Source organism: Balaenoptera ricei, chromosome 3 (genome assembly GCF_028023285.1).
Source record: "Balaenoptera ricei isolate mBalRic1 chromosome 3, mBalRic1.hap2, whole genome shotgun sequence".
In the NCBI taxonomy this organism is placed as follows: Eukaryota; Metazoa; Chordata; class Mammalia; order Artiodactyla; family Balaenopteridae; genus Balaenoptera; species Balaenoptera ricei.
In genome coordinates this window covers 182,311,006-182,338,361 of record NC_082641.1, presented here as the reverse complement: position 1 = coordinate 182,338,361, position 27,356 = coordinate 182,311,006, and the positions used below count along the sequence as shown (strand labels likewise).

Here is a 27,356-nt window from a genome sequence, read left to right as displayed (position 1 = left end):
GTTTGCCCCGTGGGAGCAGATTCAATTCCTTAGCCCTCATCCAACTGTAGGGCCAACCCCAGAGCCCAGCCAGTGCTCAGAAGACCAGCAATTGCTCTGTTATGATTATTTCTCCTCAAACGGGCCTGGCTCGGTCCCACCGCCGGCCTTTTGCGCTTGCAGTGCCCGCTACCCGGATGCTCTTCCCCAGATACTCCCGCAGACAGTCTGCGGGACCTTCCGCCCGCAGCAGGGCCGTGGTCCTCGGAGCGGCCTCCTGGACTTCCCCCGGGCTATTTGTCCCCATTCGCTCCCCCTCCGGACCAGGAGCCGGGGAGGGGTGGGATGGATGGCGGCCAGGCTGCGTCCCAGGCCGACTCGGACTGGCTCGGCCGGAGAATCAGTCCCGCGCCCAGATGGAATGAATGGGTCGGAGCGGCCGGAGGTTCCGGCGGGCCGGGCGGGATGGCGCCTGGCGACCGGGGCGCGGCGGCGGCGGCGGCCGGCAGGAGGCGCAGGCGGGCGGCGGCGGGAGGCGGGAGCCGGCGGGAGGGGGCGCGAGCGAAACGCGGCGGCGGCGGCGCGCGCGCCCAGCCCGCCCCCCGCGCCCGCCGCCGCGCGGACAATAAACAGCAGCGCGCGGGGCGATGCCCGCGCCGGTGCCGCCGCCCCCGCGCCGTTCTGCACAGGCCGCCAGGCCTTAGCCCGCCGGCCCGCCGGCTCTCCCCGCGCGCCCCCGCCGCCCGGCCTCGCGGACCCACGGACCTCGGCGGGGAGATGGAGTGAGTAGCGCGCTCGGGCCGGGGGCGCCGGGGAGGCTGAGGCCCCCACTCCCGCCCCCACCGCGCGGGCAGGGAGGTGGCACGGGGCTTCCGGGATCCCCGCTCAGCCCGGGAGGGACTCGGACTGGGCCGTGCCCGCCCCAGGCCTCCCCACGATTCGGCCCCGGCGGCCCACGGGTTCCTGGGGACTCGGGCGGCAGCGGCTGGGGGCGGCCCGGGACGCGCGCGCGGGTGGGGAGGGGATGCGCTGTGTCTCCGCCCGCGCTCGGCCCGCGCCCCCGGGGCAGGCCCTCGTCCACTTGGGGCGATGGGGCGACCCCTCCCCACTGCGCCGGCCGGCCGTGAGCTCACTCCCCCACCCCCAGCCTGAGCTCGCTGTGCCCTGCACCCTGGATGCGCACCGGCCGGTCCTCCCTCGCCTGGCTGCCCTCCCCAAGGGCCTCAAGTGCTGTCCGGAGCCCCTGCTAAGGCGGGGATCCACCCGCCCGAAGTCCCGGCTTGTAGGGGGCTTTTCTCCAGGCTTCCGGGTCTGGGATGTGTGTGAGACCAGAGGTCCAGGTGCTTTCCAACAGGGGAGCTTGGGTCTCATGTCTTCCTGGGGAAAGTGTCCCCCGAGGTGGGGCCCCAAATGATGTAGCCAAGAGCCCGCTGGCCCGGGTGCGAATGGGGTGGGCAGCCTGGGTCTGGGGGCTTGGATGAGGAGCTGCCGGGCAACCGGTCCTGCACCAGCAGGTGCCCAGTGAGTGTGCCTGGTCGCTTCCCACGCAGGTCCTCTCTTCCTGGCGTCAGGGCATCCCCCCACACCCCCACTCCCACAGGTGGATGCAGGGGGTTTGTGGGGTGCGTTTACGTGAGCAGGGGGCTGGGGAGGGGGTGTCTGGTGTCCCGCAGCCCACCTACCCAGTCCCAGGGCCAGCAGCTGCCCCACTGTGGGCCAGGTCCCCACCCTGCCTGGGGCCGGACGTGGAGGTCCAGCCGGCCCACCCGGCCCGGCTCCTCTGCCCTTCCCACTGGGTGTGTTTTCTGAGCCTGCAACTTTCCTCCAGGGATTCACCCGTGACCCACCACACCCTCAGCTGGGTGGGAGCCGCCGCCTCCTGCCCGCCCCCCTCCCAGGAAGGCGACACCCTATGTCCTCTGCTTTTGAAAACCCAGACAAAGGCCCAGCCTGGCCCCGGGAGCCCAGCCAGGGGCTCAGGGGAGCCGGGGCCCAGACCAGTCTGCTGCGTTCCCCTCACTTGTTTATCTGCTCTTGGGGCCCAAGGGGAGCCTGTGGGCCTGCCCACAGCAGGCCCTAGGCAGGGTGTGGCCCCGGGGAGGGGGCTGCCTGGGGGAGGAGGGGTGGAGAGGGAGGAAACGCCCACTCAGAGCAGAGGAGTGAGATATTCCGGATGGACCCCATTGTTTCCTTTCCAGCCCCCCCTTTCATTCTCGATGAGGTTATGGAGGCCCAGAGAGGGGCAGCCCCTGGCCCACGGTCACACAGCACATGGAGGGCCCCCGGGTGCTTGCTGCCCTGCCCCCAGGCCTTCTTGGTCATGGGTCAGATATGGTGCTGTGGGTCCCCCAATAGGCGGAACACTGGCTTTTCTGGGTGCAGGCGTGGGACAGGACTTGGCGTTAACCACCCAAATAGCCGTGCGAGATCGCCTGTCCCCAGCACTCGGGGTGACGATGGGTGGGGAGAGGCTCCATCTGGTGCCGCCCTACGTGAACACCTGCCCAGGCTCCTCGTCCTTCTCCACGAGGGCAGAGCAGGCTCCAGGCACGGAGGCAGCAGCCTCTAGGACGTAATTGTCCACCTCCTTCCGTTTCCATGGATTTTGCCATCACGGGAGATGGTGGCAGCTTATGGTGGTGCTGGAAAGTTTCTTTTAAAAAGACATTTACGACTTTGACAATTTTTCGTTAATTTAAGGATTAAACGAATTTTCATTAACTTAAGAATGAAAGGATTCTTACGAGGCGGTGTGGGCGCTGGGTGGTGCTCTGAAGGTGGGACAAGGGTGGGGCCTGAGTGAGGGGATCCGGAGCTGGGTGCATCGCGTGCTATGGGGAGGATTTGCTGTGTGGCCCCAGGTGAGGGTGAGGTGCTGCTCCTCTGGGACTCTCAGGCCCCGGCTGGTAAAATAAAGATATTTTAGCTGGGAGCAGCCACCTCAGATGTCCAAACCCCTCTCCTGGGTGAGGGGAAGGCTCGGACCCGGAGAGCAGAGTTGGGTCGGGACCTTCCCAGAGCCCTGCCCACCCTGAGGCCTGGACAGTTTCAAGCAGAACGTCTCAATTGGGTGCTAAGTGGGTTCTTAACGCTGCTTTCACACTTGTGAGTCTCCCTTTAACGAGCAGCAGAACCAGTTAAAAGGCAGAAGTATCCAGTGATAATTGAACTTAATAACAAGTTTTTATTTTCATCGTATCTTTTTTTTTTTTTTTTTTATGTTTTTACTCTGATGTGTGTGGCAGTGGCTTCTGGTTTTCTCAGTCTGGGTAACGATGTAACTTTGTTTCCTTTGAAAACAAAGGGGTTGGATTTAAACAGTGAGTGGATTTGAAGGGAAGGGACAAGCAGCTAACACTAGAGGTGGTGGCAGGAATGCGGGAAGGTGGTCTGAGAAGTGCAGCTGTGATTTATTTACTTAACAGTCATTGAGCGCTTGCTGTATACCAGGCCCTGTTCTGAGTGCTTTGTCCACGTGGACGCACTTGGTCCTTATAGCAGCCCTGTGAGGTGGGGAAACTGAGGCACAGAGAGGTGACACGACATGCCTGAGGCCACACAGCCGGAAAGGGGTGATGTTGGCATTTGCTACTGGGCCATCCTCTTAGGTGCCAGGGAAGGCTGGGGAGGGGGGTCTTTGCACATTCCTGTATCGAGGGGCTGTGGGCTGGGGGGCTCCCAGGTATCCTGACATCGGCTTTTCAGCCTGGTTGGCTGGCTGGGCTACACAGAAGGTGGCCTTTGTTGTGGTCTGGGCTCCTGGGGCCATCTGCCCTTGCATCCACCCCAGGGACCCCTTCTGTGACTGCTGACTTGGGAGTGGGGCATGGAGAGGGGGTTTCTCACCCCCCATGGGGCCTCAGTCCTACCACCCCCCTTCTCTGGGCCTCACTTTTCTCATCTGGTGAATGGAGACACGAGCCCACCCAGGCCCCTCCTGGGCGGGGTGCAGCTAGGGGAGGGTGGGTGCTGTAGGGATTGGGCCCTGTAAGGACCACTTACAGCTCTGTCCCAGCCCCATGGGGAGGGCCCATGTTAAAGGGCTTCAGGTTTTTTTGTTTTGTTTTGTTTTGTTTTAAAGGTCCCACATCAGGACCAAAGCCAGTATTTTTTTTTTAAATTTTATTTATTTATTTTTATTTATTTATGGCTGTGTTGGGTCTTCATTTCTGTGCGAGGGCTTTCTGTAGTTGTGGCAAGTGGGGGCCACTCTTCATCACGGTGCGCGGGCCTCTCACTATCGCGGCCTCTCTTGTTGCGGAGCACAGGCTCCAGACGCGCAGGCTCAGCAATTGTGGCTCACGGGCCTAGTTGCTCCGTGGCATGTGGGATCTTCCCAGACCAGGGCTCGAACCCTTGTCCCCTGCATTGGCAGGCAGATTCTCAACCACTGCGCCACCAGGGAAGCCCCAAGATTCTCAACCACTGCGCCACCAGGGAAGCCCCAAGGGCTTCAGGTTTTGATGCAGGAAAATGGGTTGATTTTCTTAAAGAGTATCACATCACCTTTTTCCAAGTCTGGGACCCTATTCTCTCCATCCTATCTCTACCCAGGAAGCCTGTCATCTGTTTTGGGTTTTTGTTTGTTTGTTTGGTTTTGGCCACAACGTGCAGCTTGCAGGATCTTAGTTCCTCGACCAGGGATCAAACCTGGGGCCCGGCAGTGAAAGGGCCGAGTCCTCACCACTGTCCCACAAGGGAATTTCCTCATCTGTTCATTTAAGAAACACTCCCTGCTGATCACCCTAGCCCTGTGCAGGATCAGAGGCGTCTGGGTCTGGAGGAGCCCATGGAGGGTCTTCTCTGAGGTGTGAGGAAGGTTTCCTGTCCATTCTGTCATGGACCTTTTCTGAAAAATATATTTAAGGGCTTACCCAGGCAGGCAGAAGGTTGTTCCTGGTGGAGAGACTGGTCTGTGCAAAGGACCAGAGGTGGGAACGTGCCTTGGGAGAAGGCAGCGTTCTTTGGTTTGTGCTCTTGGGGCTAGGGTCCTCCTGGGCCTACAGTGCCCAGCTGGGGAGCCACAAGGAGCCATGGATGGTATCTGAGCAGGGGAGGAGTGAGGTTCTTACCCAGGCACCAGAAAGAGGCTCTGGCAGCAGAGGGGCCAGAGCAGGGAGAAGCAAGTCAGGACTCAGCCTGGACAGGGACAGTGGGAGCAGCTTGGGGAGAAAAGCCAGAGCCGGGGAGGGGGTGGCAGGACCTGATGTCTGGGTCGGCGTAGACTGGCTTCAGAACTTTGTGGTGGTCAGAGCTGCCTACAGGGATGGTGGCCTGGTCAGGGCAAGATGGCCCAGCCCCTGTATGTGCTGGGAGGCTAGAGTGCACCCAGGCCACGCTTCAGAGGGGTCTCCATGCAGCACAAGATGGCTGGGTGGAGGTCATGGTGTCTGAGGAGTGGAGAACTGGGCTGTGCTATCTGTTTCCTGCCTGACGGGTTTGAAGCAGAAACTCAGGGCAAGTCAGATTCCATCACTGGAACAGTCCGGACTGGGCCAGGTATTGGGAGGCGAAGCCCAAGCCAGGCCCCGTGGTGGGCAAGACACATGAGGACCAGAGTGAGGGCAGGCCTGGGAGCCCAGCCTGGGTGGTGGGGGGAGGGCAGCTGGCTTGGCGGGAGGCTTCTAGTAACACTTGTCAGGGAGCGGGCAGGTGATGACCAGGTCAGTTTGTGTTCAGATCCTTCTGACCCTGGAGAGCCTCAGGGTATGGCTGGCAGGGCCTTACAATGCCCCGTGGGGTGGGCAGGACCCCAGCTCTGGCCCCAGCAAGGCCCTTGGTGAGAGGGCCAGCATTTCTGCTGTATCTATGTATATTTTTATTCTTACCAGCTTTTTTGAGATATCATTCACACACCACACAATCCACCTATTTAAAGTGTACAATTCAGTGTTTTTCAGTACATTCACAGAGTTGTACAGCCATCACTTCTAATTCCAGAATGTTCCATCACCCCCAGAAAACCCCATCCCCATCAGCAGTCACTCCCCACCCCCTCCCCAGCCCCTGACAACCACGAATCCACTCTGTGTCTGTGGATCTGCCTGTTCTGGACGTTTCCCATCAATGGAATCACACACTGTCTGTCCTTCTGTGTCTGGCTTCTCTCACTGAGCATCGTGTTCTCAAGGTCCATCACGTGTAGTGAGTGTCAGGGCTTCACCCGTTTTCAGGGCTGAGTGATGCTCCCATGTGTGGAGGGGCCACATTGTGTTTATCCATCATCCGTTGACGGGCATTTGGGTCGCTTTATATGTTAATTTGTAAGTCACGTCCGAGGTGGTTGGGGCTTGTCCTCTGTCCTTTCTTGGATGTGAGGCGCCCAGGTCCTGCTTTAGATAAATGTAAGATGTGACAGTGAGTTTCTTTAAAAAAAGGAAGTGATCACAGGACAGATGGTCCCCGGGGGTGGCAGGAGTGTGACAAGGGTGGGGAACCCCTAGGTGGGGGCCTCCACTGGAAATGGAAGGACCCTAATTGATGCGCTGGCCCAGTGGACATTTATTGAGTACCTGTGTACCAACTGCTGGGGACACGGCAGGGACAAAAGAGACAGTCACTGTCATTGTGGAGAAATCAACAAAATAAGTTAAATGATTAGGTGTTTCCTGATGGTGAGGGCTGGGGGGCAGTGTTGGGAGGTGCTGGGGTTAATTAGGGTCAGAGGAGGCCTGTGAGGAGGTGACATCTGAAGACAGGCCCGAGGGAGTCAGTGAGCCCCTTGGAGACCTGGCAGAGAAGTGCCCCAGGCCCGGGGACACGGTCAGTGCAAAGGCCCTGAGGTGGGATCGCGCCTGGAATTTTTGAGGTGGTGGGAGCAGCGGAGTGAGGGTGGGAGGGACCTTGGGTCTTTGGGGCTGGTCTCTGCCGCTGGATTTGCCTGAAGCCAGAGAAGGGCCCGCATTCATTCCCTGCTGCCCCATCCTGTTGTGAGGGCCCAGGGCAGGGTCCAACTCCCCCCTCCCCATCCCATCCCAGGTTAATAGGCAACAGATTTGCCCCCCTGGGTCTGGGACCTGCTCTGGCCTTGGTCTCCACCATGGGGGTGGAGATGTCTTTCTGCCTTGAAGCTTCTAGAAAGACCATGCCTCGTGGGCTGTTCACCTATGCCAATGACAGCAGTGGTCCCGGGGGCCCACCTGTGCTGAGTGCCGAGGGGCTTCGAGAAGGGGAATTCCTTCCTGATGAGGGGAGAGACCTAGGAAGTCTTCCTGAAAGAGGCAGCTGTGTTTGAGCTGAGATTGGAGGTGGAGGAGAGAAAGGGGAAGGCAGGGAACTGGGGAAGGGTGAGGGACAAACACAGGGGCTTGAACTGCGTGCTGAGAGGCTGAGGTTCACTCAGGGTGACAGGACTGCGGGAGGGTCTGGAGCGAGGAAGGTGCTGGCCCTTAGGAGGAACTCAGGCTGGGGCTGGGAACCAGCCTCCCCCCACTCCATCCCCCACCCAATGGGGGAAGGGGCCGCTGGGTTCCCTCTCACCCCCCACCCCTGGCACCGCGTGACTCTGCCTCCCCCCAACCCCCCCACCTGTGGCCAAGGTCGTTGTCAGCTGTTTCCTTTCAATCAGCACAGGAATGTTCCAGCGCTGGGCTCCTCGCCTGCCTGGGCTGGGACCCCCTCATTCCCGCTGGAGCTGCCCAGGAGTGGGCTCTGGAAAGACAAGTGTGACCCACACACACACACACACACCGGCCTCCCACCTCCCGCCCAGGTCCCTCCTGCCCGCTGGGTGACCTTGAGCCGGTTGTGTAACCTCTCTGGGCCTTTAAAAAATAAACGCCCGCAAAGCTGAGGCCTCTGCCTGGCTCGCTGGGTTTGGGTCTCATTAGCTCATCTCCTGGAGCAGAATTATCTCACTCGCTCCCAGCCGACGCCCTCGCCGAGTCCTGAGCCGCCCACAACGCTGCTCGAGCCCAGAATTTTCTCCATGCGCCATAAAAATAATCGCGCAAGGACCAGACACCTGCGCGCGCTGATGGTGGGCGTCCTGACGGAGGGCATGTCCCTCCACCAGCAGCTGCGAGCTGTGGCCCATCGCCCAGAGGAGCCAGTGGAGGCTCAGAGACGCTCGTGACTTGCCCCGGGTCACACAGCCAGCGGAGGCAGCCGCCATGCTGCTCTAAACCCTCCACGTGGCGTTTTAGCCAAAACTCAGCTTCTGCCCCCAGCTTGTAAAATCTTTTGTAATCTGGCCTCTGCTTCCCTCACTTAGCCCAAGTGAGCATCTCAACCATCCCACTGACCACCCCTACCGCCGCCAGACCTCAGGGAGACCCTGCGCTCCGTGTGCCCGACCCCGCCTGGGTCCAGGTCCCCACTTCACCATTTAGATGCTTTAGTCCATTCATTGATAAAACAGCCATAATTATCCCACGTGCCTCACAGGATCTTCAGGAGATGGGACGCTTAGCAAATGTGTACAGACCCCTCTCCTCCCCGTACTCAGTTTCCCCTTCTGTAAAGTGGGGCTGAGACCCGCCCGCGGAAGATGGTCAGCGCTGGCGAAGGTGTTCCTATTGTATTGCTGTTTTATTAGGGTTCCATCGTCCTATTTTGTTTTATTTTTCGGATTTATAATGCTGAGGATTATCTTCGCTTGACCTTGGCTGCCTCACGCCGAGGGCGGGTTCAGACCCTTCCCGGGTAGAAGCCCCTCCCTGGGCAGATGCCCCTAAAATCAGAACAGGGAGCCCTCCCCCCTGCAGCAGGGGTTGGGTAGACCCTGTTACCCATCCAAGTCCCACCCTGTTTAGGCAGGCCCTGACGCCCAAGGCCAGAAGCCCCTCAGCCCCCCAGCGCTGGGCTGGGGACGGGAGATGCTTGGCGCCGGGCCCACCCCCGCGCGCGCCTGCAGGCCTCCGCGTTGCCATGGGGATGGCGCGGTTGCCAGGGCGACCGCCTCCCGTGGGCCCCGCCATCCATCACCCGAGGCGGCGGCCGCGCCCGGGGCGGCTCTGGCGCCCCCAGGCCTGGGGAAGGGCACCTGAGTGGGGCTCACAGCCTGCGTCCCTCGGGCTGTCTGGGCTGAGACAGCCAGGCGGATGGGGAGGGATAGAAATTCTCTGCCTGGTCCACTGCCTCTTCTTAGTGTGCCCGCCTGACCTTCCCCTGCCCTGGCTTGGCCCGGCAGGGACTGGCCGCCCTAGCGAGGACACTGCCCGCCTTGTCTCCAGCCTGGAGAGCTGGCCTCACAGCCATCCCTGTGTCCCTGTGTCTGGCCTGAATGGCCACCTGCCTGTCAGGGTGGGGACCTGGCATTAGGCGGCTTGGTCCCTCTGCCCGACATGGCCCTATTTGCACTGGGGTCTCAGCTGCTATGCCCCCTCCCCCAACTCTGCCTCCTGCTTGAGTGGGTCCCTGGAGGCCGCTCTCGGGCTAGGAAAGGGGAAGCCCTGTGGTGTGGCCTGGAGCTGGGCAGTTGTATTTCGAATCCCAGCTCTCACTTCCTAGCTGTGTGACTTTGGGCAAGTGACTCGCCCTCTGTGGGCCTCAGTTTCCAGCTATGGGAAGAGTATAGCAGGCAGAGGGATCATCAAGTGCAAAGGCCCTGAGGTAGGGATGAACTTGGTGCAGGGCAGGCACAGCCAGCAGGTCCTGGTGGCTGGAACAGAGTGAGCAGGAGGGAGAGTGGAGGGCGCCAGGGCAGGGAAGTGGGTGCGGGCTGGGCCTTGTGGTGTTTTGCAAAGGGTGGTGGGAGCCTGGGGGAGTTGAGAGCAGGAGAGCTACTGGTTTGGATTCTCGTTTGGAGAAGCTGCCTCTGGCTGTGGGCTGTCAGGGGACAGGACGGTGGCAGGTGATGGTGGAGGCCTGGGCTGGGGTGGGAAGTGTGGCCTCTGCATGAATTGAGGAAACAGGCCTGTGTGGGGAGCTCAGGGGGTGGCACCCTGCCGGCGTCACACAGGGTGAAGAGGCAGACCCAGAAATCCAGCTGGTCTGGCCCTTCAGGAAGGGCATCTGAGCCAGATAGCTGGATCAAGCCTTTCTTGAACTCCACCCAGCTGAACCCAGCCTCCCTGAGGAAGGACGGGGGAAGCTGCAGAGGGTGCAGCTGGTGCTGCTGGGCCCCTGGGAGGGGAGGAGGTGCCGCCTCGGGAGGGAGGAGCTGGGTGGGGTCACCTGGCTGGGGCGTGGGAGCCCGATGACTTCACCGGTCTCAGCAAGGCCAGGAAACCACCAAACCCCGAGTGGGGCGGGCAGCTGGGCACTGCAGCCTGGGATGGATGTCCACCGGGCAGCCGCCTGGGGGGGCGGGGGCGGGGGCTTGGGTCGGGGTAGACCCCGAGCGCTCTGCGACTTGGGGCCTGTTTCCCTTCCGAGCCGCAGGGGGCGGGGGACATACAGGAGCGTCCGGAGCTGGGGTGTGCAGATGGAGAAACCGAGGCCCAGACCCACAGGGTCTGTGGAGGCCTCGGGGTGGCCCTGATACAAGGCCAAGGAGTGGGCGGGGCCCAAAGCACGGTCTGTAATTTCATTCCCCGTGAAGATAAGGGGCTCGGGGCAAATGGGGGGACAGGTGGGGGGTTGTGGCTCCCACTGCTCAGACCCCCTTCGTGCCCGCCAGGCCCTCCCCCATGAGACGGGGCCTCCCGTCGGTGCCTCCAAGAGTGGCCCTGTGGTCATTGGGGATTTGAGGCAGACGGTCCCAAAGCCCCCCGCTTGGGCTCGAGACCCTCCGCCCCCCGCCCCCCTTTTGCATTGTCACAGCGGCCCTGGAAGCGTGATGTTATTCTGAGGCTCGTTGTAGAGGATGTTCTGGGCTTCAGTGGTCCGAGCATTTCACTGCACCTACTGTGTGCAGCTTCCAGACCGGAGACTGGGAAGGGAGGTGTCAGGTTCTGAAAGCTCCTCTTCCCCCACCAGGTGGGGAGGGGGGATGCAGGACAGCAGGGAGGAGGGGCAGGGATGACTCATCCTCCAGGTCCTGGGCCTCCTGCTGGCCCCGTGCCCCCACAGAAGGCCCCAGATCCTCAACAGCATGAAGTCCTGTCCCTTTCAGAGCACCTGGCAACACTGACATTTATCCAGCTCCTACTGCATACCAGTTTAAGGCTACGGCTGCACTGGGTGGGCTCTCAGAAAACATGGATGGGGCAATTCCCTGGTGGTCCGGTGGTTAGGACTCAGCACTTTCACTGCCAGGGTCCAGGTTCAGTTCATGGTCAGGGAACTAAGATCCCGCGAGCTGTGTGGCGCGGCAAAAAATCAAACAAACAAAACATGGATGGGATGAGACGGGAGTCTGGGGTTGAATTTCAGCTTTGCTACTTTTTTTGCTGTGTGTTCTTGGGAGGCTCACAGCTCTCTCTGGGCCTTTGGGGTCCTGGGAGACTCCAGGCGAGGCGAGTGTGAGAAGCACCAGGAATCCCAGGACAGCTTCGAGGACTTTGCCAGCCAAGGGTTGTGGGGTGGGGCTCCAGGGTCCTTCCTCCCCCAAGTGTCCCTCCCAGGGTTGGAGAATGCTGAGGCTGAGGAGGGGGCGGTCTTGGTCAATCTCTCCGTCTAGGCAGAAAGGTGATACAGCTCTTCCTGAGACACTCTTCTCCAGGCTTTGATTCCCAGGGAACTCGTGTGCATCCTCAGAAGCCCAGCTTCAATGCCTTCTCCTTCTCAAGCCCTTCCTAGGTCTCTAGACTGGGCCTCACTCCTCCTGTCCCTTGGCCCTAGCCCGAGGGGTGGCAGGAGGGTTTGTTGGGAGAATTAGTGTGGGAATAAGGCTGCTTGGAGGGGACTTCCCTGGTGGTCCGGTGGTTGGGACTCCCTCTTCCAATTGATAAGTGGAATATTTATAAATGGAATATTTCCCGCCATATCAATAAACAAAGGATGTCACAGTCATCAATGATTGCAACCCTCCAACGTGAGCCGGTGAGCCCTCAGGAAACTCAGGGCTAAAAAGAATACCTGCCATCTAGCAGCCATCAGACTGCAGCCATTCCCTGCAGTGAGCCCTGAGGAAACTCAGGGTGTGTCAGGATACTGGCCCCAGATAGCTGAGGTGCATATCAAAGGCATGATTTCAGTGAGCCCAGACTCTTGCATCTTCCCATACATGGAAAAGCGCTAAATCCCTTAACTTGAGATATCTGGCTTTATTTTTTATTTTTTTAAAGGTTATTTTATGACATATAGGGTTTTTTTTTAATTAATTTATTTTTGGCTGCGTTGGGTCTTCGTTGCTGCGCGCAGGCTTTCTCTAGTTGCGTGAGCGGGGGCTACTCTTCGTTGCGGTGCGCGCGCTCTAGGTGCACGGGCTCAGTAGTTTTGGCTTGCGGGCTCTGGAGCGCAGGCTCAGTAGTTGTGGTGCACAGGCTAAGTTGCTCCGCAGCATGTGGGATCTTCCCGGACCAGAGCTTGAACCCGTGACCCCTGCATTGGCAGGTGGGTTCTTAACCACTGTGTCAACAGGGAAGTCCTGGTTTTCTGTAATTAACTATAATCTTTTGACGTTCCCAACTACCTGCCCTTTGTTGCAAAACTCGTTCATGTCCTGGCTCCCCCCCTTGCCTCCTCGGAGCCGTTTCTCAGAGTTATCTGAATCGCTGTCTCCCGGGCTGCAGTCCTTATTTTGCCCCAAATAAAACTTAAGTCGCAACTCTCACGTTGTGCATATATATTTTTTTAAGTCAACACGATGCAGGGGGTGAGGGTTCCATCCCTGGTTGGGGAACTAAGATCCCACATGCCTCCTGGCCAAAAAACCAAAACATAAAACAGAAGCATTATTGTAACAAATTCAGTAAAGACTTAAAAAAAAAAAAAAAAAGGCTGCAGGGAGAGGAGGCTGGTGCCTCTGAGGGGGGTGGGGAATGGCCCCACGCCGCGGATGGGAAACTCTGGCTCACCCAGCAGGAAGACACAGGATGGGGATTGGAACTGGATCTGCCGAAAGCAGGGCTGGGGTGGACCCCCTCCCTCGACCTTTTCTGTCCCCCCAGGGTCCTGGCGGCAGAGACCACGTCCCAGCAGGAGCGGCTCCAGGCCATTGCAGTGAGTTTTTCCTGGTCCCGAGGATGGTGTGGCCAGTGGGGAGAGGCTGGGAGGACCTGGGGTCTCAGGGGCTCCCCACACCAGCCTGGGGCTCCAGGACGCAGAACCCCAGCATGGAGTGGGAAACTTGAGTGCCTGCTGGCACTTCCCCACAAAATGAAAATGTCGAGATCCCCTTAGTCCTCAGAATGTGGACTCTTAGGCCGAGAGCCCTCTCAGAGCCCCTGGGCAGCCCACCTGCAGGGGGGAGACCGAGCTGGCATGTGGTAGGACCTCAACCTTATGCCAAGGCCGGGGGGGAAGGTGGGGGGGACAAGCTGGGGGGAGGTGGAGGGGGACAGGAGGGGGGCAGGTACAGGCTGGGGCATAGGTGGGGGGGCCAGTGGGGTGCCATTTACAGAAAAAGCGGGATCCGTGTGGGCAAAGCCTGGGCATTTGTGGGGTCTCCGCGCCCCACGCCCGTCCTGACCGCGTGGTCCGTCCGGCAGGAGAAGCGGCGGAGGCAGGCGGAGATCGAGAACAGGCGCCGGCAGCTGGAGGACGACCGGCGGCAGCTGCAGCACCTGAAGGTGCGGGCGGAGCCTCGGCCAGGGAGGGGGCGGCAGCGTCCAGGGACCCCGGCCTCGGCCGGAGCAGGGGGGCAGGAAGGCTGAGGTGACCCCGACCCTGATCCCCGTCCTGACTCAGACCCTAACCTGACCCTGACCCCCACCTCCACCTGACCCCAGCCCCGACCCTGACTTTGACCTTGGTCCCCACTGTCCCAGTCCAAGGCGCTGCGGGAACGCTGGCTGCTGGCGGGGACGCCGTCCTCAGCCTCGGAGGGGGATGAGGACATGAGGAGACAGATGCAGGAAGACGAGCAAAAGGCGCGGCTGCTGGAGGAATCCATCTCCAGGTGGGTGGGGCCACGGCAGCCGCGGGGGGGCTAGGTGAGAGGCCCGAGGAGTGGGATCCACCCACGGGCCCCTGTGCCTGGGGGGAGGGGGCGCTGGGGGTGGAGCCTCCCGCCCAGGCTCGGGGAGGGGGGGTGCTGCCCGTGTGATCCCTCCTCCTCCCCACCCCGCAGCGGGCAAGTGTGAGAGGCGTGCGGAGGCAGGGCGATGGTGCGTCTCTGAGCGTGGGAGATGCGGCCTCCCCGGGGGCTTCCTGGCGCCAGCCCAGCTGGCTCTTCCCGGCGCTGTTGGAGCCATGGAGGCACCGCAGCTGGGCCTGCAGGAAGCCGGGGGAGGGGGCAGGCCGGGGAAAGTGACCGTCGCCCTGGGCTGGGACAAAAGGCCCGGAGGAGTTTCCGGGCAGGCGGGCGGGAGGCCCAGGCTCAGCTCCCGGGGCGGCGGGGTCAGGCGGAGGGAAGTGACGGCCAAAATTCCAGTGGCCAAAATTCCAGTGTCCGCTGGGCCAGGGAAGGCCCTAGAGGCATGGGCCAGCCTGCCAGCCAGCAGACGCTGAGGCAGGCCCCACTGTGGGGACCTCGGGATCCTGTCTGGATGTGTTTGATTTGGAAGAAAGTGGGAGAGTATTGGCTGGGATTCCCCTCCCCAGGCCTCAGTTTTCCCACCTGTGACCTGTGTGCCCAGATGGAGGCGGGGCTGAAATGGGCCCGGGAGAGATGGTAGGGACTGAGCAGGCCGAAGGCACTTGCAGGTGGGATGGAAGGTCGATGGGAATCACCGGCCACCGGGGGCTGGGCCAGGTGGGCTCCTGCTCCTCCCACCCTGCTGGGTACAGCCCTGTGCCAGGGGAGGGCCTCCCCTTGAGCCCCACTGTGTGGCTGGCTTTCGGGGGCCTTGGTTTTCTTCCTGCCAGGGCAACCCACTCCTCAGGTGGTTCCATCACCTGCATTTTGCCCGCTCAGTGTCCCCACTGGACACCTCCTCCCGGAAGCCCTCCAGGCTGACCCCAGCTGTGTCCAGCCTGCCAACCTGGACTCACTTTGTTAGGGGGCTGCAGACTCACCCGCGGTCTGTCCTGAGTCTTCAAGGAGAACGTGTCCCCGGGTTCTGAGTGCCTTTAACGTCTGCAGCCCAAAGGCTCAGGCAGGTGACTCCAGGCAGGATTGAATATGCCTGTCTTGTTTTTACTGGGTTTATGTGCACCATTATTTTCTAATACTTGGAAAGTGACATGGTTTTTCCAGTTTTCCTGGAGAGATGAAGATTCCTGTAAAAATAAATGTATTTGAGTGGAAAAAAGAGTCTGTTGGAAGCAGAGAGAGGAGTAACCAGTGGCACGGGCGGTGCAGGGATCCGGGGACCGGCCGGCCCCTGGGTTCGGGTCCCCGCTCTGCGGCCTGCTGGCACTGCTCCAGGCCTCCATTTCCCCTCCTATGCACGGGAAGAACACCTCTCAGGGCCGTTAGAAAACATCCAAGTTAAGGAAGCCCTTCTGGGCCATGCCGGGCCGTGCTGGGCACCGTAAGTGCCCGGCAGGGTGGTCACCTCGTGCACCCTCCCCAGGCTGGAGCAGGAGATCGAGGAGCTGGAGAATGCGGATGCGCTGCCGGCCGCTGCCAAGGAGAGCCCGGCAGCCCCGAGCCCTGCCCGCACCCCCGCCCCTGCCCCGGCCCCACGCCCCGCTCAGGAGGACCAGAGGGCCGAGGCTGTGCTGAATTCTCAGCAGGTAAGAGGTTCCCGGGGCGCCGCCCTGCTGGCCCGGATCCAGACGCCCTCACCACCTCCAGGGCTGTGGCCAGTGGCGCATCCAAATCCCAGCCTGGCCACTTCCCAGCTGTGTGACCTGCATGCTTTGCTTTGCCTCCCTGGGCCTCGGTTTCCCCGCCGTGCAGGGGCATCATGGGGGGTCAGTGAGTCAGTGGAAAACCAGTGTTTCACGGGTAAAGGGTCTTTCCCTGCTTGTCGTCCTTCTCACGTTCATGAGCACAGCAGGCATCAGCTGTCTAATCCCCACAACAGCCCTTTCAGGTGCGAGCAGCGTCCCCATTAGATGGAAGACAAAGACTGAGGCCCAGGGAATTCCCTGGCGGTCCAGTGCAGCGCTTCCACTGCAGGGGGCACGGGTTCGATCCCTGGTCAGGGAACTAAAATCCCGCATGCCACGTGGTGCAGCCAAAAAAAATAAAATAAAAAAATAAAAGACTGAGGCCCAGAGGGGTTGAGAGACTGGCTCAAGGCCGCACAGCTGAGGTGTGGTCTTCACTGGGCTCAGCCATTGATTCTAGGGTGTGATGTCCAACCAGGTTCAGGTGAAACCAGACCCTGGAACTCTGGACCCCGAGCTCGTGGTTGCCACAGTATGTTAAGGCAAATGCAGAAGTCTCCCAACAACCTTTGTTGTCTTCAGGACTCAGGGGGCTGTGGGACACGCCTCCTCTCCCCCCATCCACCCTTGTTACCCCCACCCCAGATGAGCTGCAGCTGGGGAGACATCCCTGCTGTGTGCCCCAGTCCTTCTCCAGCTGCTGCTCTGATAACTTCAGTCTGGAGCCTACAGACCTGCCCTCACTGCTTCCCAAGGCTTGGTTGAGGCAGACCAAGAGGGTGTAGACCCAGGCCCTGGCTTCCCTGAGCTGTTGCTGAGTGGGCAGATGGGCATGATCAGGCAACTGCAAACACAGGAAGGTGGTCGGACCTATTGTGGGGGAGCATGGAGTGCTGTGGAGTCCCCAGTGAGGTGTCTGATTCATGGGAGGGCTGGGCAGGCTTCCCAGAGATGGGTTTTGAAAGTTGAGTAGGAGTTCTCCAAGCTCGGACTCAAGTTGAGAGGGGGCTTTCCGTGAGGTTGATTGAGCACAGACTGCGTGCTGGAGTGGTCTCTGCCCTCACGATGCCCACCTCCTGGCTAGGTAAGTAACATGGTAACCTGAGGGACAGTCCAGGATGGGGGTGGGGCGCCACCTTTAGGTTGGGTGGTCAGGGGGCTGAGCGAGCAGCCAGCCAAGTGGAAATCTGGGAAGGGCCTTCGAAGCGGAGGGACACGGCTCATGGAACAGCGAGGAGGCCAGGGAGGCTGGCCAGGGATGGGAGGAGGCAGGAGAGGCCGGTGGGTAGGTCTCCGCCGGCACAAGCCCTGGGGCTCACCAGGAAGGGTTGGACTTTGTTCTTGGAGCTCTGGGAGCCCCAGGAGGCTTCTGAGCAGGCTGGGACCTTTCTGGCTGTCACAGGCTAGAGCAGGGTGGGGGATCGGTCCAGGAGGAGACAGCCCCTCTGATGGGGTCACCGCTCAGCCAGGCCCTCCCCAGGCTCTGGCCTCGGCGGGTGGGACCCTGGTCATGTGGGAGGGGGCGCCGGCACCCCTGACCTCTCCGTTCTTTCTTGCAGGCCCCGGTGGGCACGCCCAAAGGTACGTCTTCGGGAAGGGGCAGGCCGGGCCCCGGCGCCCTCTGCTGGCCAGATGCGGGATGGCAGGCAGGGGAGGGTGACTTTAAGGTGCTATTGTTGCTAAAAAGTAAAAATAATAGCACAATGACTCGCATTGTCATTGTTCTCAGCGAGCCCCGACTTTGAGCCGGCCCGGTGCCCCTTAATATCATTTCATCGAATTTTCACAACATCTCTGGGTGGGGCTGCTGCAGCACCTGTGTTACAGGTGAGGAAGCTGGCTTTGCCGGGGCGTGTCTGGCTGAGGTCTTAGCCCTGTGGTGGGTCCATCCTGTCCCCACGGGGTGCCTGGCCTTGGCCGGCCCTGCCCCTGTTCCACACCCACTTGCTCTGGGCTCCAGGGCAGGTGGGCGGGCTTCACTTTTCGCATCTGTAAAACGGGATTGGTGGGGCTGAGACATCAAGGTCCTGGCTGTCCTGGAGATAGTGCACTACTTAAAAGGACAAGGGTCCTGGGACTTCCCTGGCGGTCCAGTGGTTAGGACTCGGCACTTTCACTGATGGAGCCCGGGTTCAGTCCCTGGTCAGGGAACTAAGATCCTGCAAGCTGCGTGGCACGGCCTTAAAAAAAAAAAAAATAAAATAAAATGTAAAATAAAATAAAAAGACAAGGGTCCCACACACACAGATGCGGAAGACTGCCGTCCAGGAAACAAAGAAAAAAGCCCAAAGTTTGAACTCTGGCACCCATTTTATGCCCCCCCCCCCAGATTTATTACAGGTATCTAGTGTACACATTTACAAACACTTCACACGAACACATGACATTTAAATATATACAGTTAGCTGTAACAGTTTATTAACTATATTACTAAGTATATTAAATTTCTTTAACATGTTATATTTTAAAATATATATTGAGTGTCTCTATTTCTGTGTGTAAAGCATGGAAAGAGCGCCACCAGCCAGGATTGGAGGTGGTAGCCAGAAGTGTCTTTGGCCTGATTTGTCATGAGTTAATTATTCATGAGGCGAGAATGTCTCCTTGTCTTACTGTGGAATTAAAAATTAATAATTAAAAAAAAAAATCCGTGCAGGCCTCTCAGGGATTTTGTGAAAATCATTCGGGTCAAGAGATGGGCAACGGACTGTGGGGCTGAAGTGTGTTTTCTTTGGGGGGAGCGATTCCATGTGTGTTCGGGGGTTCTGGGCACGCACACGTGTGCGGAGGGGTCCAGGTGCATGCACGTGTTAGGAGGAGGATCCAGGTATCTGGGCGAGTGTGTGGGAGGGCGGTCTAAGTGTCTGGGGGTGTCTCCACATGCCTGAGAGTGTCCACGTGCCTGGGGGGTGTCCACATGTCTTGGGGGGGGAAATCTGTGTGTTTTCTCATCTGAATCTGTCTCTCTCTCTCCCCTTTGCCCCCCGAGCAGAGAAGCGAATCTCCAACACCCCCCTGAGGACGGTTGATGGCTCCACCATGATGAAGGCAGGTGGGTTGGCCCCAGGCTCAGACCCATGTCCAGCCACTGTCCTGGGCTGAGTATCAGCCCTGGGGGGCCTGGGGGGCCAGGTCAAGGGGCCAGCTTGGATGCAGACGCGCCCTCAGCAGTACCTGGTGGGGGCTGTGGTTATGGGGGGGCGGCTGGACCAAGGCCGCAGCTCTGAGCCTGGGTGGGGCCGGGCGCCCCCTCTGCTTTGGCACGTCCGTCACAAGCCAGCTCAGCTTCCCCGAGAAGATGGGCCCCCTCGCATGGCGTTTCTAACCTGACGCCCCTCCTGGCTTCCATCCCCCAACCTCGCCGCTCGCTCCTGGGGCCCGGGAGTGGGGAGGCGGGCACAGGCTCGCACGCTCACTGCAAACCTTCCCTCCTTCATCATCCTCGGGCCACCTTGGGAGAGGGAGTGAGCACCCTGTCCCTGGAAGTAACCAATCAGGGCAGAGTCAGAATTAGTGCTCAGTGCTCTACAAGGTCAGGTTCACATCCCTGCTTGATCACGTGACGGCTGGCACCGGGTTGCGGGGGGATTGTAGTGACCTCGTGCCCAGGACCCAGCACAAACCCAGTCCCAAGAGTGACCGGAAGTCACGATGAACGGCAGAACCTTGTTGCTGCTGTCCCCGAAGTTAGTTTGGAGGCACAGAACCAAGGGGCGCAGTGAAGACCAGGGCGTGACGACACTGGGGGCGGCCGACAGAAGGGGGGGTGCCTTCAGGGCCCCCGTGCCAGTTAGAGCAGCCCTGCCCAAGCGCAAAGCCAGAGGCCCCCAGCCGGTGACCCTGAGCAGTGCACAACCTGCCCAACTGTATGTCTGATGGTGGGGTGTCAGGCTTCAGAGGGATGTGGGGTTACAGAGCATCCTTTACCCACTTACTCATTCTACAGTGCTCGCTGAGCACCTGCTGTGAGCCAGGCAGGAGAGACGCAGCCAGGAGAGCAGGGGTTCTGATAGGAGTGAGAGCCTGTATGGTTAACTTACAGAGAGGATACAGCAGAGCACGGGGAGCTGGAGAGGGGACAATTTGAATTAAAGGGCTCAGGGGAGGCCTAACTTAGGAGGTGACATTTGAACAAGGACTCGAAGTGAGGGGACGGGGCATGCAGGTGGGGCGGAGGTCACACCAGGAGGGGGCACCGCCAGTGCAAAGGCCCTGGGACAGCACTGCGCCTGGCGGGTGGGAGGGACTGCGGGGAGGCCAGTGCTGGTTGGAGCAGCATGAGTGAGGCGGGGAGGGAGAGGAGATGAGGGCGGGTAGGGGACGGGGCGGGTCAGGCCGTGCAGGGCCAGGGGTGGGGGTGGGGGTGGGGGGTGGCGTGGGAGCCCCCAGGGCGGCTGGCAGAGCAGGGACGCGCCCCGCTGGGTTCTCACAGGCGCCCCCTGGCGGCTTCGGGGAGAACAGGCCGCGGGCGGCGGCGGGAGACACGGCGGAGGGGACGGCGGGGGTCCGAGCGGGGTTGGGGGGCGTAAATGGTGGAGGATGGCGGGTTATTGTGTGGAGGATGGGGGGATGATGGCGAGGGATGGTGGGGGGAAATGGTAGGGGTGGGGGGAGGGGGAAGGGTGGGGGGGGGATGAAGGGGAAAATGGGGCAGACGGTCCAGGAGGACGGTGGGGGCATGCTGTGGGGGACAGTGGGGAGATGGGGGAGGGCTGGGGAATGGTGGGGTGGAGGTGGTGAGGAATAGTGCGGGCGGATGCAGCTCCCCCCCCCCCCCACTCCGCCGGCAGGGGCTGCGGAGGCACGAGCAGTGGGCGGTTTCTGGGAGTCCTGAAGGCAGCACCTGGGAATTTGCAGATGGACCGAGGAGGGGGTGTGGGAGTGGTGAGAGAGGGAGGAGGGAGAACGGAGGTGTCCTAGTGAGAAATGGGAAGACCCGGGAGGAGCAGGTCGGGAGGGGTCTTGGCCGTGGTGATGTGGGACCCTCCATGGAGGAGGGCTGGGGACCCCAGGCAGACGATGTCTGCAGAACGGGGGCAGATGCTGGCTGTTGAGCGATGGCCTTAACGGGTTGTGACTACATTCATTTCCAGAGGGAATCATCCCCTCTACACAGTGGAGCAGATGAGAATATCGATGTATCAGTAGTCGACTTAGACGTGCAGCACAGAGAACGCGGCAGTCCAGAACACTGGGGGGCGCGAGCTTGCTCACCCGCGTTCCAGTCCTGGCTGGAGTGGGCCAGGGACGCCTTTGAGTCACTGGGACAGTTCAAGGCTTTGCAGACGGGGCGGGGTGGCCGGGGTGTCCTTGTATCCCGAGCACACGAATTCAGACCCCTCGTCCACGGGACTGGGGAGCTAGGGAAGGATGCTGAGCTGGGGGGGGGCCGCGTCGAGGGCACCCGCTGCTTGGCTCTGCGCTGCCGGCTCCCCTCCCTGGCTTGGCTGCAGCCCGGCGGGGGGCACATGGGCAGGTGGGCCGCGGCATGACCCGTGCCTCTCGTGCCAGCCATGTACTCGGTGGAGATCACGGTGGAGAAGGACAAGGTGACGGGGGAGACCCGGGTGCTGTCCAGCACCACCGTGCTCCCCCGGGAGCGCCTCCCTCAGGGCATCAAGGTCTACGAGGACGAGACCAAAGGTACGCGCCCCTCCCCCGCCCCGCCACTGCCCCGCAGAGCCTGCGACCCAGTCCTCCCTCCATCCAAGAACCCACCTGGAGGCGTGGCCAGTGCCAGGCTGGACTGGGGAGGCGAATCCTGAGTGGCGCCTGCTGTCCTGGGCCAGCCAGAGGGCCCAGCCCTTCAACCCCGATTTCACAGATAACTCATTTAAATAATTACTAGTGTAATAAAGGCTACAAAAAAAACCCCAGAGATGCAGAGGGGGCCGAGTGAGGGTCCAGCAGTGCGGGGAGGGGGCAGAGGAGGTGAGAAGGTGCACAGTGGGTGTGGGGGAGCAGCGCGCCTGGTGAGGACACAGCATGTGCAAAGGCCCTGAGGTGGGCTGGAGTTTGCTGGGCTGGGGAATCGAGAGGAGCCCATGTGACTGATGCGGAGTGTGTGGGGGATGGTGAGCCTTGGTGGAGGTGGCAGGGGCCACGGCGCTGAGATCTGGTTTGGTTTTTAGGGTTCCCTCTAGCGGCTGGGAGGGGAGCAGGCTGTGGGAAATACCCACAAGGAAGCTGGGAACGGCAGGAGAGGGCAGCCTTCCGCAAAAGCTCCTGAGTGCCTGCCTCTCTATATATATAATTGACAGAACGTAAAATTTACTTTTTTTTTTTTTTTTAACTAAGGAAAACTTTCCTTTAAACTGTGAAATCTGTCAGAATTTAGACAGCCATCTCATAAACACCTTGGCATTTAAACTTTTGTTCATTTTCGGCATGACCTGACTGGAGAGGGGAAATTTGGGGCAACATTTGCTATGATGCCAGGAATAGAAGCAAACCTACCTTAGTAAAGATAACATTTTAAGAAGATGTTAAAAGTACATTTGAAGTCAAGGCAAACATTTGCTTTCTTCAGGACATGGGGTCCCCAGAGCTGATCCCTTGAGTCAAGTATAAAATTAGCACAGCTCAGCCTCAGGGTCCATTAGCGAGTCTGTAAATGCTGCCCTCATGAGAATATGGAATTTGGAGACAGAGGATGTAGGACACCCATACAATTCAGTGTACAACTCAGTGGGTTTTGGAATATTCACCGTGTTGTACACCCTCACTAGCTGATTCCAGAACATTTCTGTTCCCCAAATAGCAACCCCATCCCTGCCCCATCCCCACCATGACAACCACAAATCCACTCTCCATCTATGGATTTGCCTGTTCTGGACGTTTCCCATCTATGGAATCACACACCGTGTGTCCTTTTGTGTCTGGCTTCTCTTATTGAGCATCACGTTTTCAGGGTTCATCCATGTTTATATTTTATGACCGAGTAATATTCCAGCGTATGGATGGACCCCATTTTGTTTATCCAGTCATCAGTTGATGGACGTTTGGAATGTTTCCACCTTTTGGTTTTATGCTATACAAGTTTTTGTGTGGGCGTATGTTTTCACTTCTCTTGGGTGATACCTAGGCGTGGAATTGCTGGGTCATGTGGGGACTCTAGGTTTAACCATTTGAGGAACTGCTGGGGTGTTTTCCACAGTGGCTGCACCATTTTACTTTCCCACCAGCTGTGCATTAGGGTTCCAATTTCTCCACATCCTCAACAACCCTTATTATTGACCATTTTTAAATTGTTATTATTGCCATCCTCGTGGGTATGAAGTGGTATCTCACTGTGGTTTTGATTCCCAAAGCCTCGTGTTCTTAGAGGTTCAGGCCTCTGGGACATCCAGGATGCTATTAAAGGGGTCTTGTCACAGCCCAGCTCTGCTGTAATTTGGGGGCATCGACCCAAGTGGAATCCCAGCTCCAGTTCTCACGAGCTTTGTGGTTCTGGGCATGTACCAGCTGCCCCATTTCCTGGACAAGGATGAGACCGCACAGGGCCAAGGGGCAGAGATGTCTGTGCTCACAGAAGGTCCTCACCTTGGCCACTGAGCCCTGCCTGGCCCAACCCCTCGGGATTCAGGACCCGCCAGACTGGACTCTGGTTGCTTAGCGATGGGAAGGTGATCCATTTCCATGGCAGCCAAGGGCTCGGATTCCTACCTTGGGGCAGTGGCCAGTGGGAAATACCTAGCTTGGGTCTGTGTGACCTGGGCACACCCCACCCTCTGCGCCTCCAGCCCAAAGTCACTGCAAGGCCTTGATGCATGGACGCCCCTCCCCAGGGATTTGGAAACTGAGAGTGGAAAGTACTTTCCTTCTGGCCAGAAGCCAGAAACTGGCCAACCCTGACCCTTGGCCCGGGAGGAGGCCCGGGAGGAGGCGAGTCCCTGGGGTGTCCAGTGTGTCCCTCCCTCCATGCTAAGCAGCTGTGTTTCTAGAAGGGCTGTGATCTGGGGCTGGAGCTGGGACTCCTCCCGGGTGCTGAAGTCCGGTCCTTAGAGACTGTAACACAGGTTAGAAAATGACACATCAGAGGGACACGGATGACAAAAGCTTGAGAGATTGGAAAATACACTTACCAAGCTTGACTGCACATATAAAACTCTACCCAGTGGAGAATACACATTCTTTTCAAACAAGGGTGGAGCATTTTCAGAAAGTGACCATGTCCTGTTACAGGGTTGTATCTTACACTCTGTTTTCCTGGACCACAGTCCCCCACTCCCCCAAATTTAAAAACACTCTTCTGAATAAATCTTGGCTTAAAGAGGCAATCAGTCAAAATGGAAATTATAAGATATTTACACTTGAAACAGAATGACATAATGTAATCCATGAACTACAGCCGAAACAGAACTCAGAGGAAAATGTATAGCCTTTGGGGCATTGACTAGAAAACAAGAAAGACGGGTGAATGAACTAAACTTTAATTCAAGATCATCCACATGAGCTCAAGCAAGGAGGAAATCAGAATCCCTGCAAATCCTCCTGAAAGGAATGCCTAGACTGGGAGAAAGGGCAGGGTCCAGCCGCAGCCAGCTGTGTGACCTTGGGCTAGTTAACTTCCCTTCTCTGAACTCCATTTTCTCCGTCTTTGCAATGGAAAAAAAACAGACCTACTTTGCAAGGTAATCACCTGGGAGCAAGTTGACTGGGGGATATGGAAATGCTTCAAACTGCGAGACAATAAAATCCCAATTCATTTATTCTTTCTTGGTTTCTAACACATGCTTTTGTGCCTATAAATTTTCCTCTGTGCACCAATTTGCCTGTGCCCACAGATTCCCATAGGAGCTTTCATTGTCAATTGGTTCTAAAGGTGTAATTTAGTTTATGATTCCCCTTTAGCCTAGAGGTGGCTCTTAGCCTTGCCAGGCCTCCCCTCCTGTCTGGGAACCAGCTCACTCTCTCTCTCTCCCCCCATGCCAGTGGTCCACGCCGTGGACGGCACGGCGGAGAATGGGATTCACCCGCTGAGCTCCTCTGAGGTGGACGAACTCATCCACAAGGCGGACGAGGTCACGCTGAGCGAGGCAGGGTCTGTGGCCGGGTCAGCAGAGCCCCGGGGGCCGTCGGAGGAGGCCGTCCGGACCACGCCGTCCAGGCGGGAGATCACTGGAGTTCAGGCCCAGCCCGGCGAGGCCACGTCAGGCCCTCCCGGCATCCAGCCTGGCCAGGAGCCCCCAGTCACCATGATCTTCATGGGCTACCAGAATGTGGAGGATGAGGCCGAGACCCAGAAGGTGCTCGGCTTACAGGACACCATCACCGCAGAGCTGGTGGTCATCGAGGACGCGGCCGAGCCCAAGGAGCCTGCCCCGCCCAACGGCAGTGCGGCTGAGCCCCCTGCCACCGAGGGCTCCAGGGAAGAGAACCAGGTGGGGCTCGAGGCCCCTGCCAGCGACCCCCAGGACCTCGACGTGAAGAAGCAGCGCTGTAAATGCTGTTCCATCATGTGACCCACCCGGCCCCCCAGACCCCGGCCCCACCCTCCATACCAGACACCCACACGGCCCGGCCCTCCTGGCGCCCGTCCACCCTCCACCCACAGTCACGGGGCCAGGACATGCCGTGTTTTCACACGTTCCTTCTGAGTTTTCTTTCACCGGAAAGAGAGGGACAGGGGTTCCCCCCTCCCGGCACCCCCCCTACACACCCTAAACCATTGAGCCGTGTACCCACGCCTGGTAGGAGAGACACGGACACACCCGCTTCTCCCCAAACGAGGGCTCCCCATGTCACGGCAGCTCCACAGATGCGGCTCTTGCCCACAGCGGTCCTGGCTGGTGTGACCTGGAGCCTCAAAGCAGCCCCAGGCCAGCCCACCTCCCTCTGGGCCTCCTGCCTGTGCCTTCCTGCCACCTCCAATGAGGTCCCTGAGGGGACACCCTGCCGGAGAGGGGTCCCGGGAGCCAGGGGTTCTGGGGGCCCGCTCTGTCTCCACTCAGCCCCTGGAAGGGGGGGTTCCCTGGCCAAGGCGCTGGGTCCAGACCTCGGGCAGTTAGGGTGAGGCTGTGCCTCTTTGGGGAGCCCAAGCTCGAGGTCTTGGAATGGAGTACGGGGCCCCGCTGGACACCCCAGCCTGATGTGCCCCTCCCCCCAATGCTCTATGTGGGCGCAGCCAGTGGACGATGCAACCTGGGAAGGGGGAGCCCTGAGGATATGCCACCCACTCAGGAGGGGCGTGACCGCTGTGCTGTCTTCTGGCCGGGCTGGGCCGGGGGTCTTCGAGCTGCCTCCTGCACAAGGCAGGGCCACGTGAGCCCCTTTATGTCCTGAGCTCCCACTCCCTCTGGGCCCTCCTTCCTCCTGGTGCTAATTCAGGGACCCTGGGGGACTGCCCCTGGCCTGGCCCTTTCTCCAGCCTGCTTGGACCAGGGTCCTGGGTCTCCACACCCATACCCCAGAGATCAGGTCCACCGCCAGCTCTGCTGGGCTTGGCTCATTCTGGGCAGTGGAGGGGGGCACGCCACCTGGGACAGGGAGCTTCCCCTGGGTTGCAGCTGGAGACCCCCATTTGCTGCCCAGCCTGATGGGCGCTTGCCCCCCTCTCACTGGAAGGGGTGAGGGGTGAGGGGCTCCCCCCCCCTGGGGGCAGCTGACACCTAGATGTACAGACACATCTCCCTGGTTGCAGCCACACTCGTCCCCAGAGGCACATTAGTGCACATGCTCACAGGCCCTCTCGTGTGGGCTGTGGATGACCAGGCCCCATCTCGGCCCCTCCCCTAGGGGCCTGCAGCCTGGTGCCCAGGGCCCAGGCCGTCCCCCACCTCAGCAGGGTGGGTGCAGGGGCCGCCCTGGACCGCAGCCTGGGTCACCGTCTCGGCTCTGCCCCTGGGTGGCTGGGATGAGAGGCCCTCTCTGAGGTGACCCTGAGCAGTGGGCATGGAACCCCCCCCCTTCCTCCTCGAGTCCACCTGAGTCCTCGAGCTGTGAGCCTCCGCTGAAGTGCCCTTGCTGCCCGCTCTGCTTTCGATGTGTGATGAGGCCCCAATGTTCTTGACTTTCCCAGAGACGCAAATAAACAGTGTGAACAGCCCCAGGGCCTGGAGTTCTTGGATTTCACCTGTGTGGGGAGGGTACGGCCAGGCCAGGGGGTGGGGCGCCACCGGTGTAAGGCTCACAGAGCCCAGGGAGCTGGTTTCTCCCGTCTGCGGCCCGCGCAGCCCTCAGACTCACCCCAGTGCTGTGGGTGAGGGAGTTGGTGGGGTCCCCACCGGCACCTGTGGGCATCTGAGCTGCACCTGGGCAGGTAAGGCCTGGAGGTAAGGGGGCAGCTTCCGGTAGCAGGCCTTCCTTTCTGTTTCCCGTGGAGCCCTCGGGTTCCACACCTGGTCCACCCCATCCTTTGGCTGTGAGGCTGCCCCTTGCTGGGCTCACAGCCCCCGGGGGACAGACACCCCTAAGCTCTGCCGAGAAGTCAGTCCCCGGGAAATGGGTGGGGACACGGGGAGGAAGCATTTATGGGGGCTGCCACCCCTGCTTCTGTCTCACTATGTGATCTGGGTGGGAGGAGTGGCTGCTCTCTCTGGGCCTTGGTTTGCCCACCTGTATAGTGGGCTGTGTGAACCCTGAGGGGGAGGCCACCCCAGTCTGGGAGCAGGAGAGTGAGTCCTCACCTTCATAGTGCCCCCCAACATGCTGGATGACCCAGTCTCTGCCCT

At 59.8% G+C, this 27,356-nt stretch overlaps 1 protein-coding gene across 1 annotated transcript; it reads left to right on the top strand.

Moving 5' to 3' along the window:
- The first annotated feature begins 400 nt into the window (after positions 1 to 400).
- PALM (paralemmin) lies at positions 401 to 26,731 on the top strand. The gene is given in 10 exon segments (XM_059919031.1): positions 401 to 472; positions 475 to 761; positions 12,915 to 12,966; positions 13,455 to 13,535; positions 13,734 to 13,864; positions 15,423 to 15,585; positions 17,244 to 17,265; positions 18,677 to 18,736; positions 21,196 to 21,327; positions 24,619 to 26,731. Coding segments are annotated over 10 exon segments (1,530 nt in total). The 3' UTR covers positions 25,149 to 26,731.
- The last annotated feature ends 625 nt before the right edge of the window (positions 26,732 to 27,356 follow it).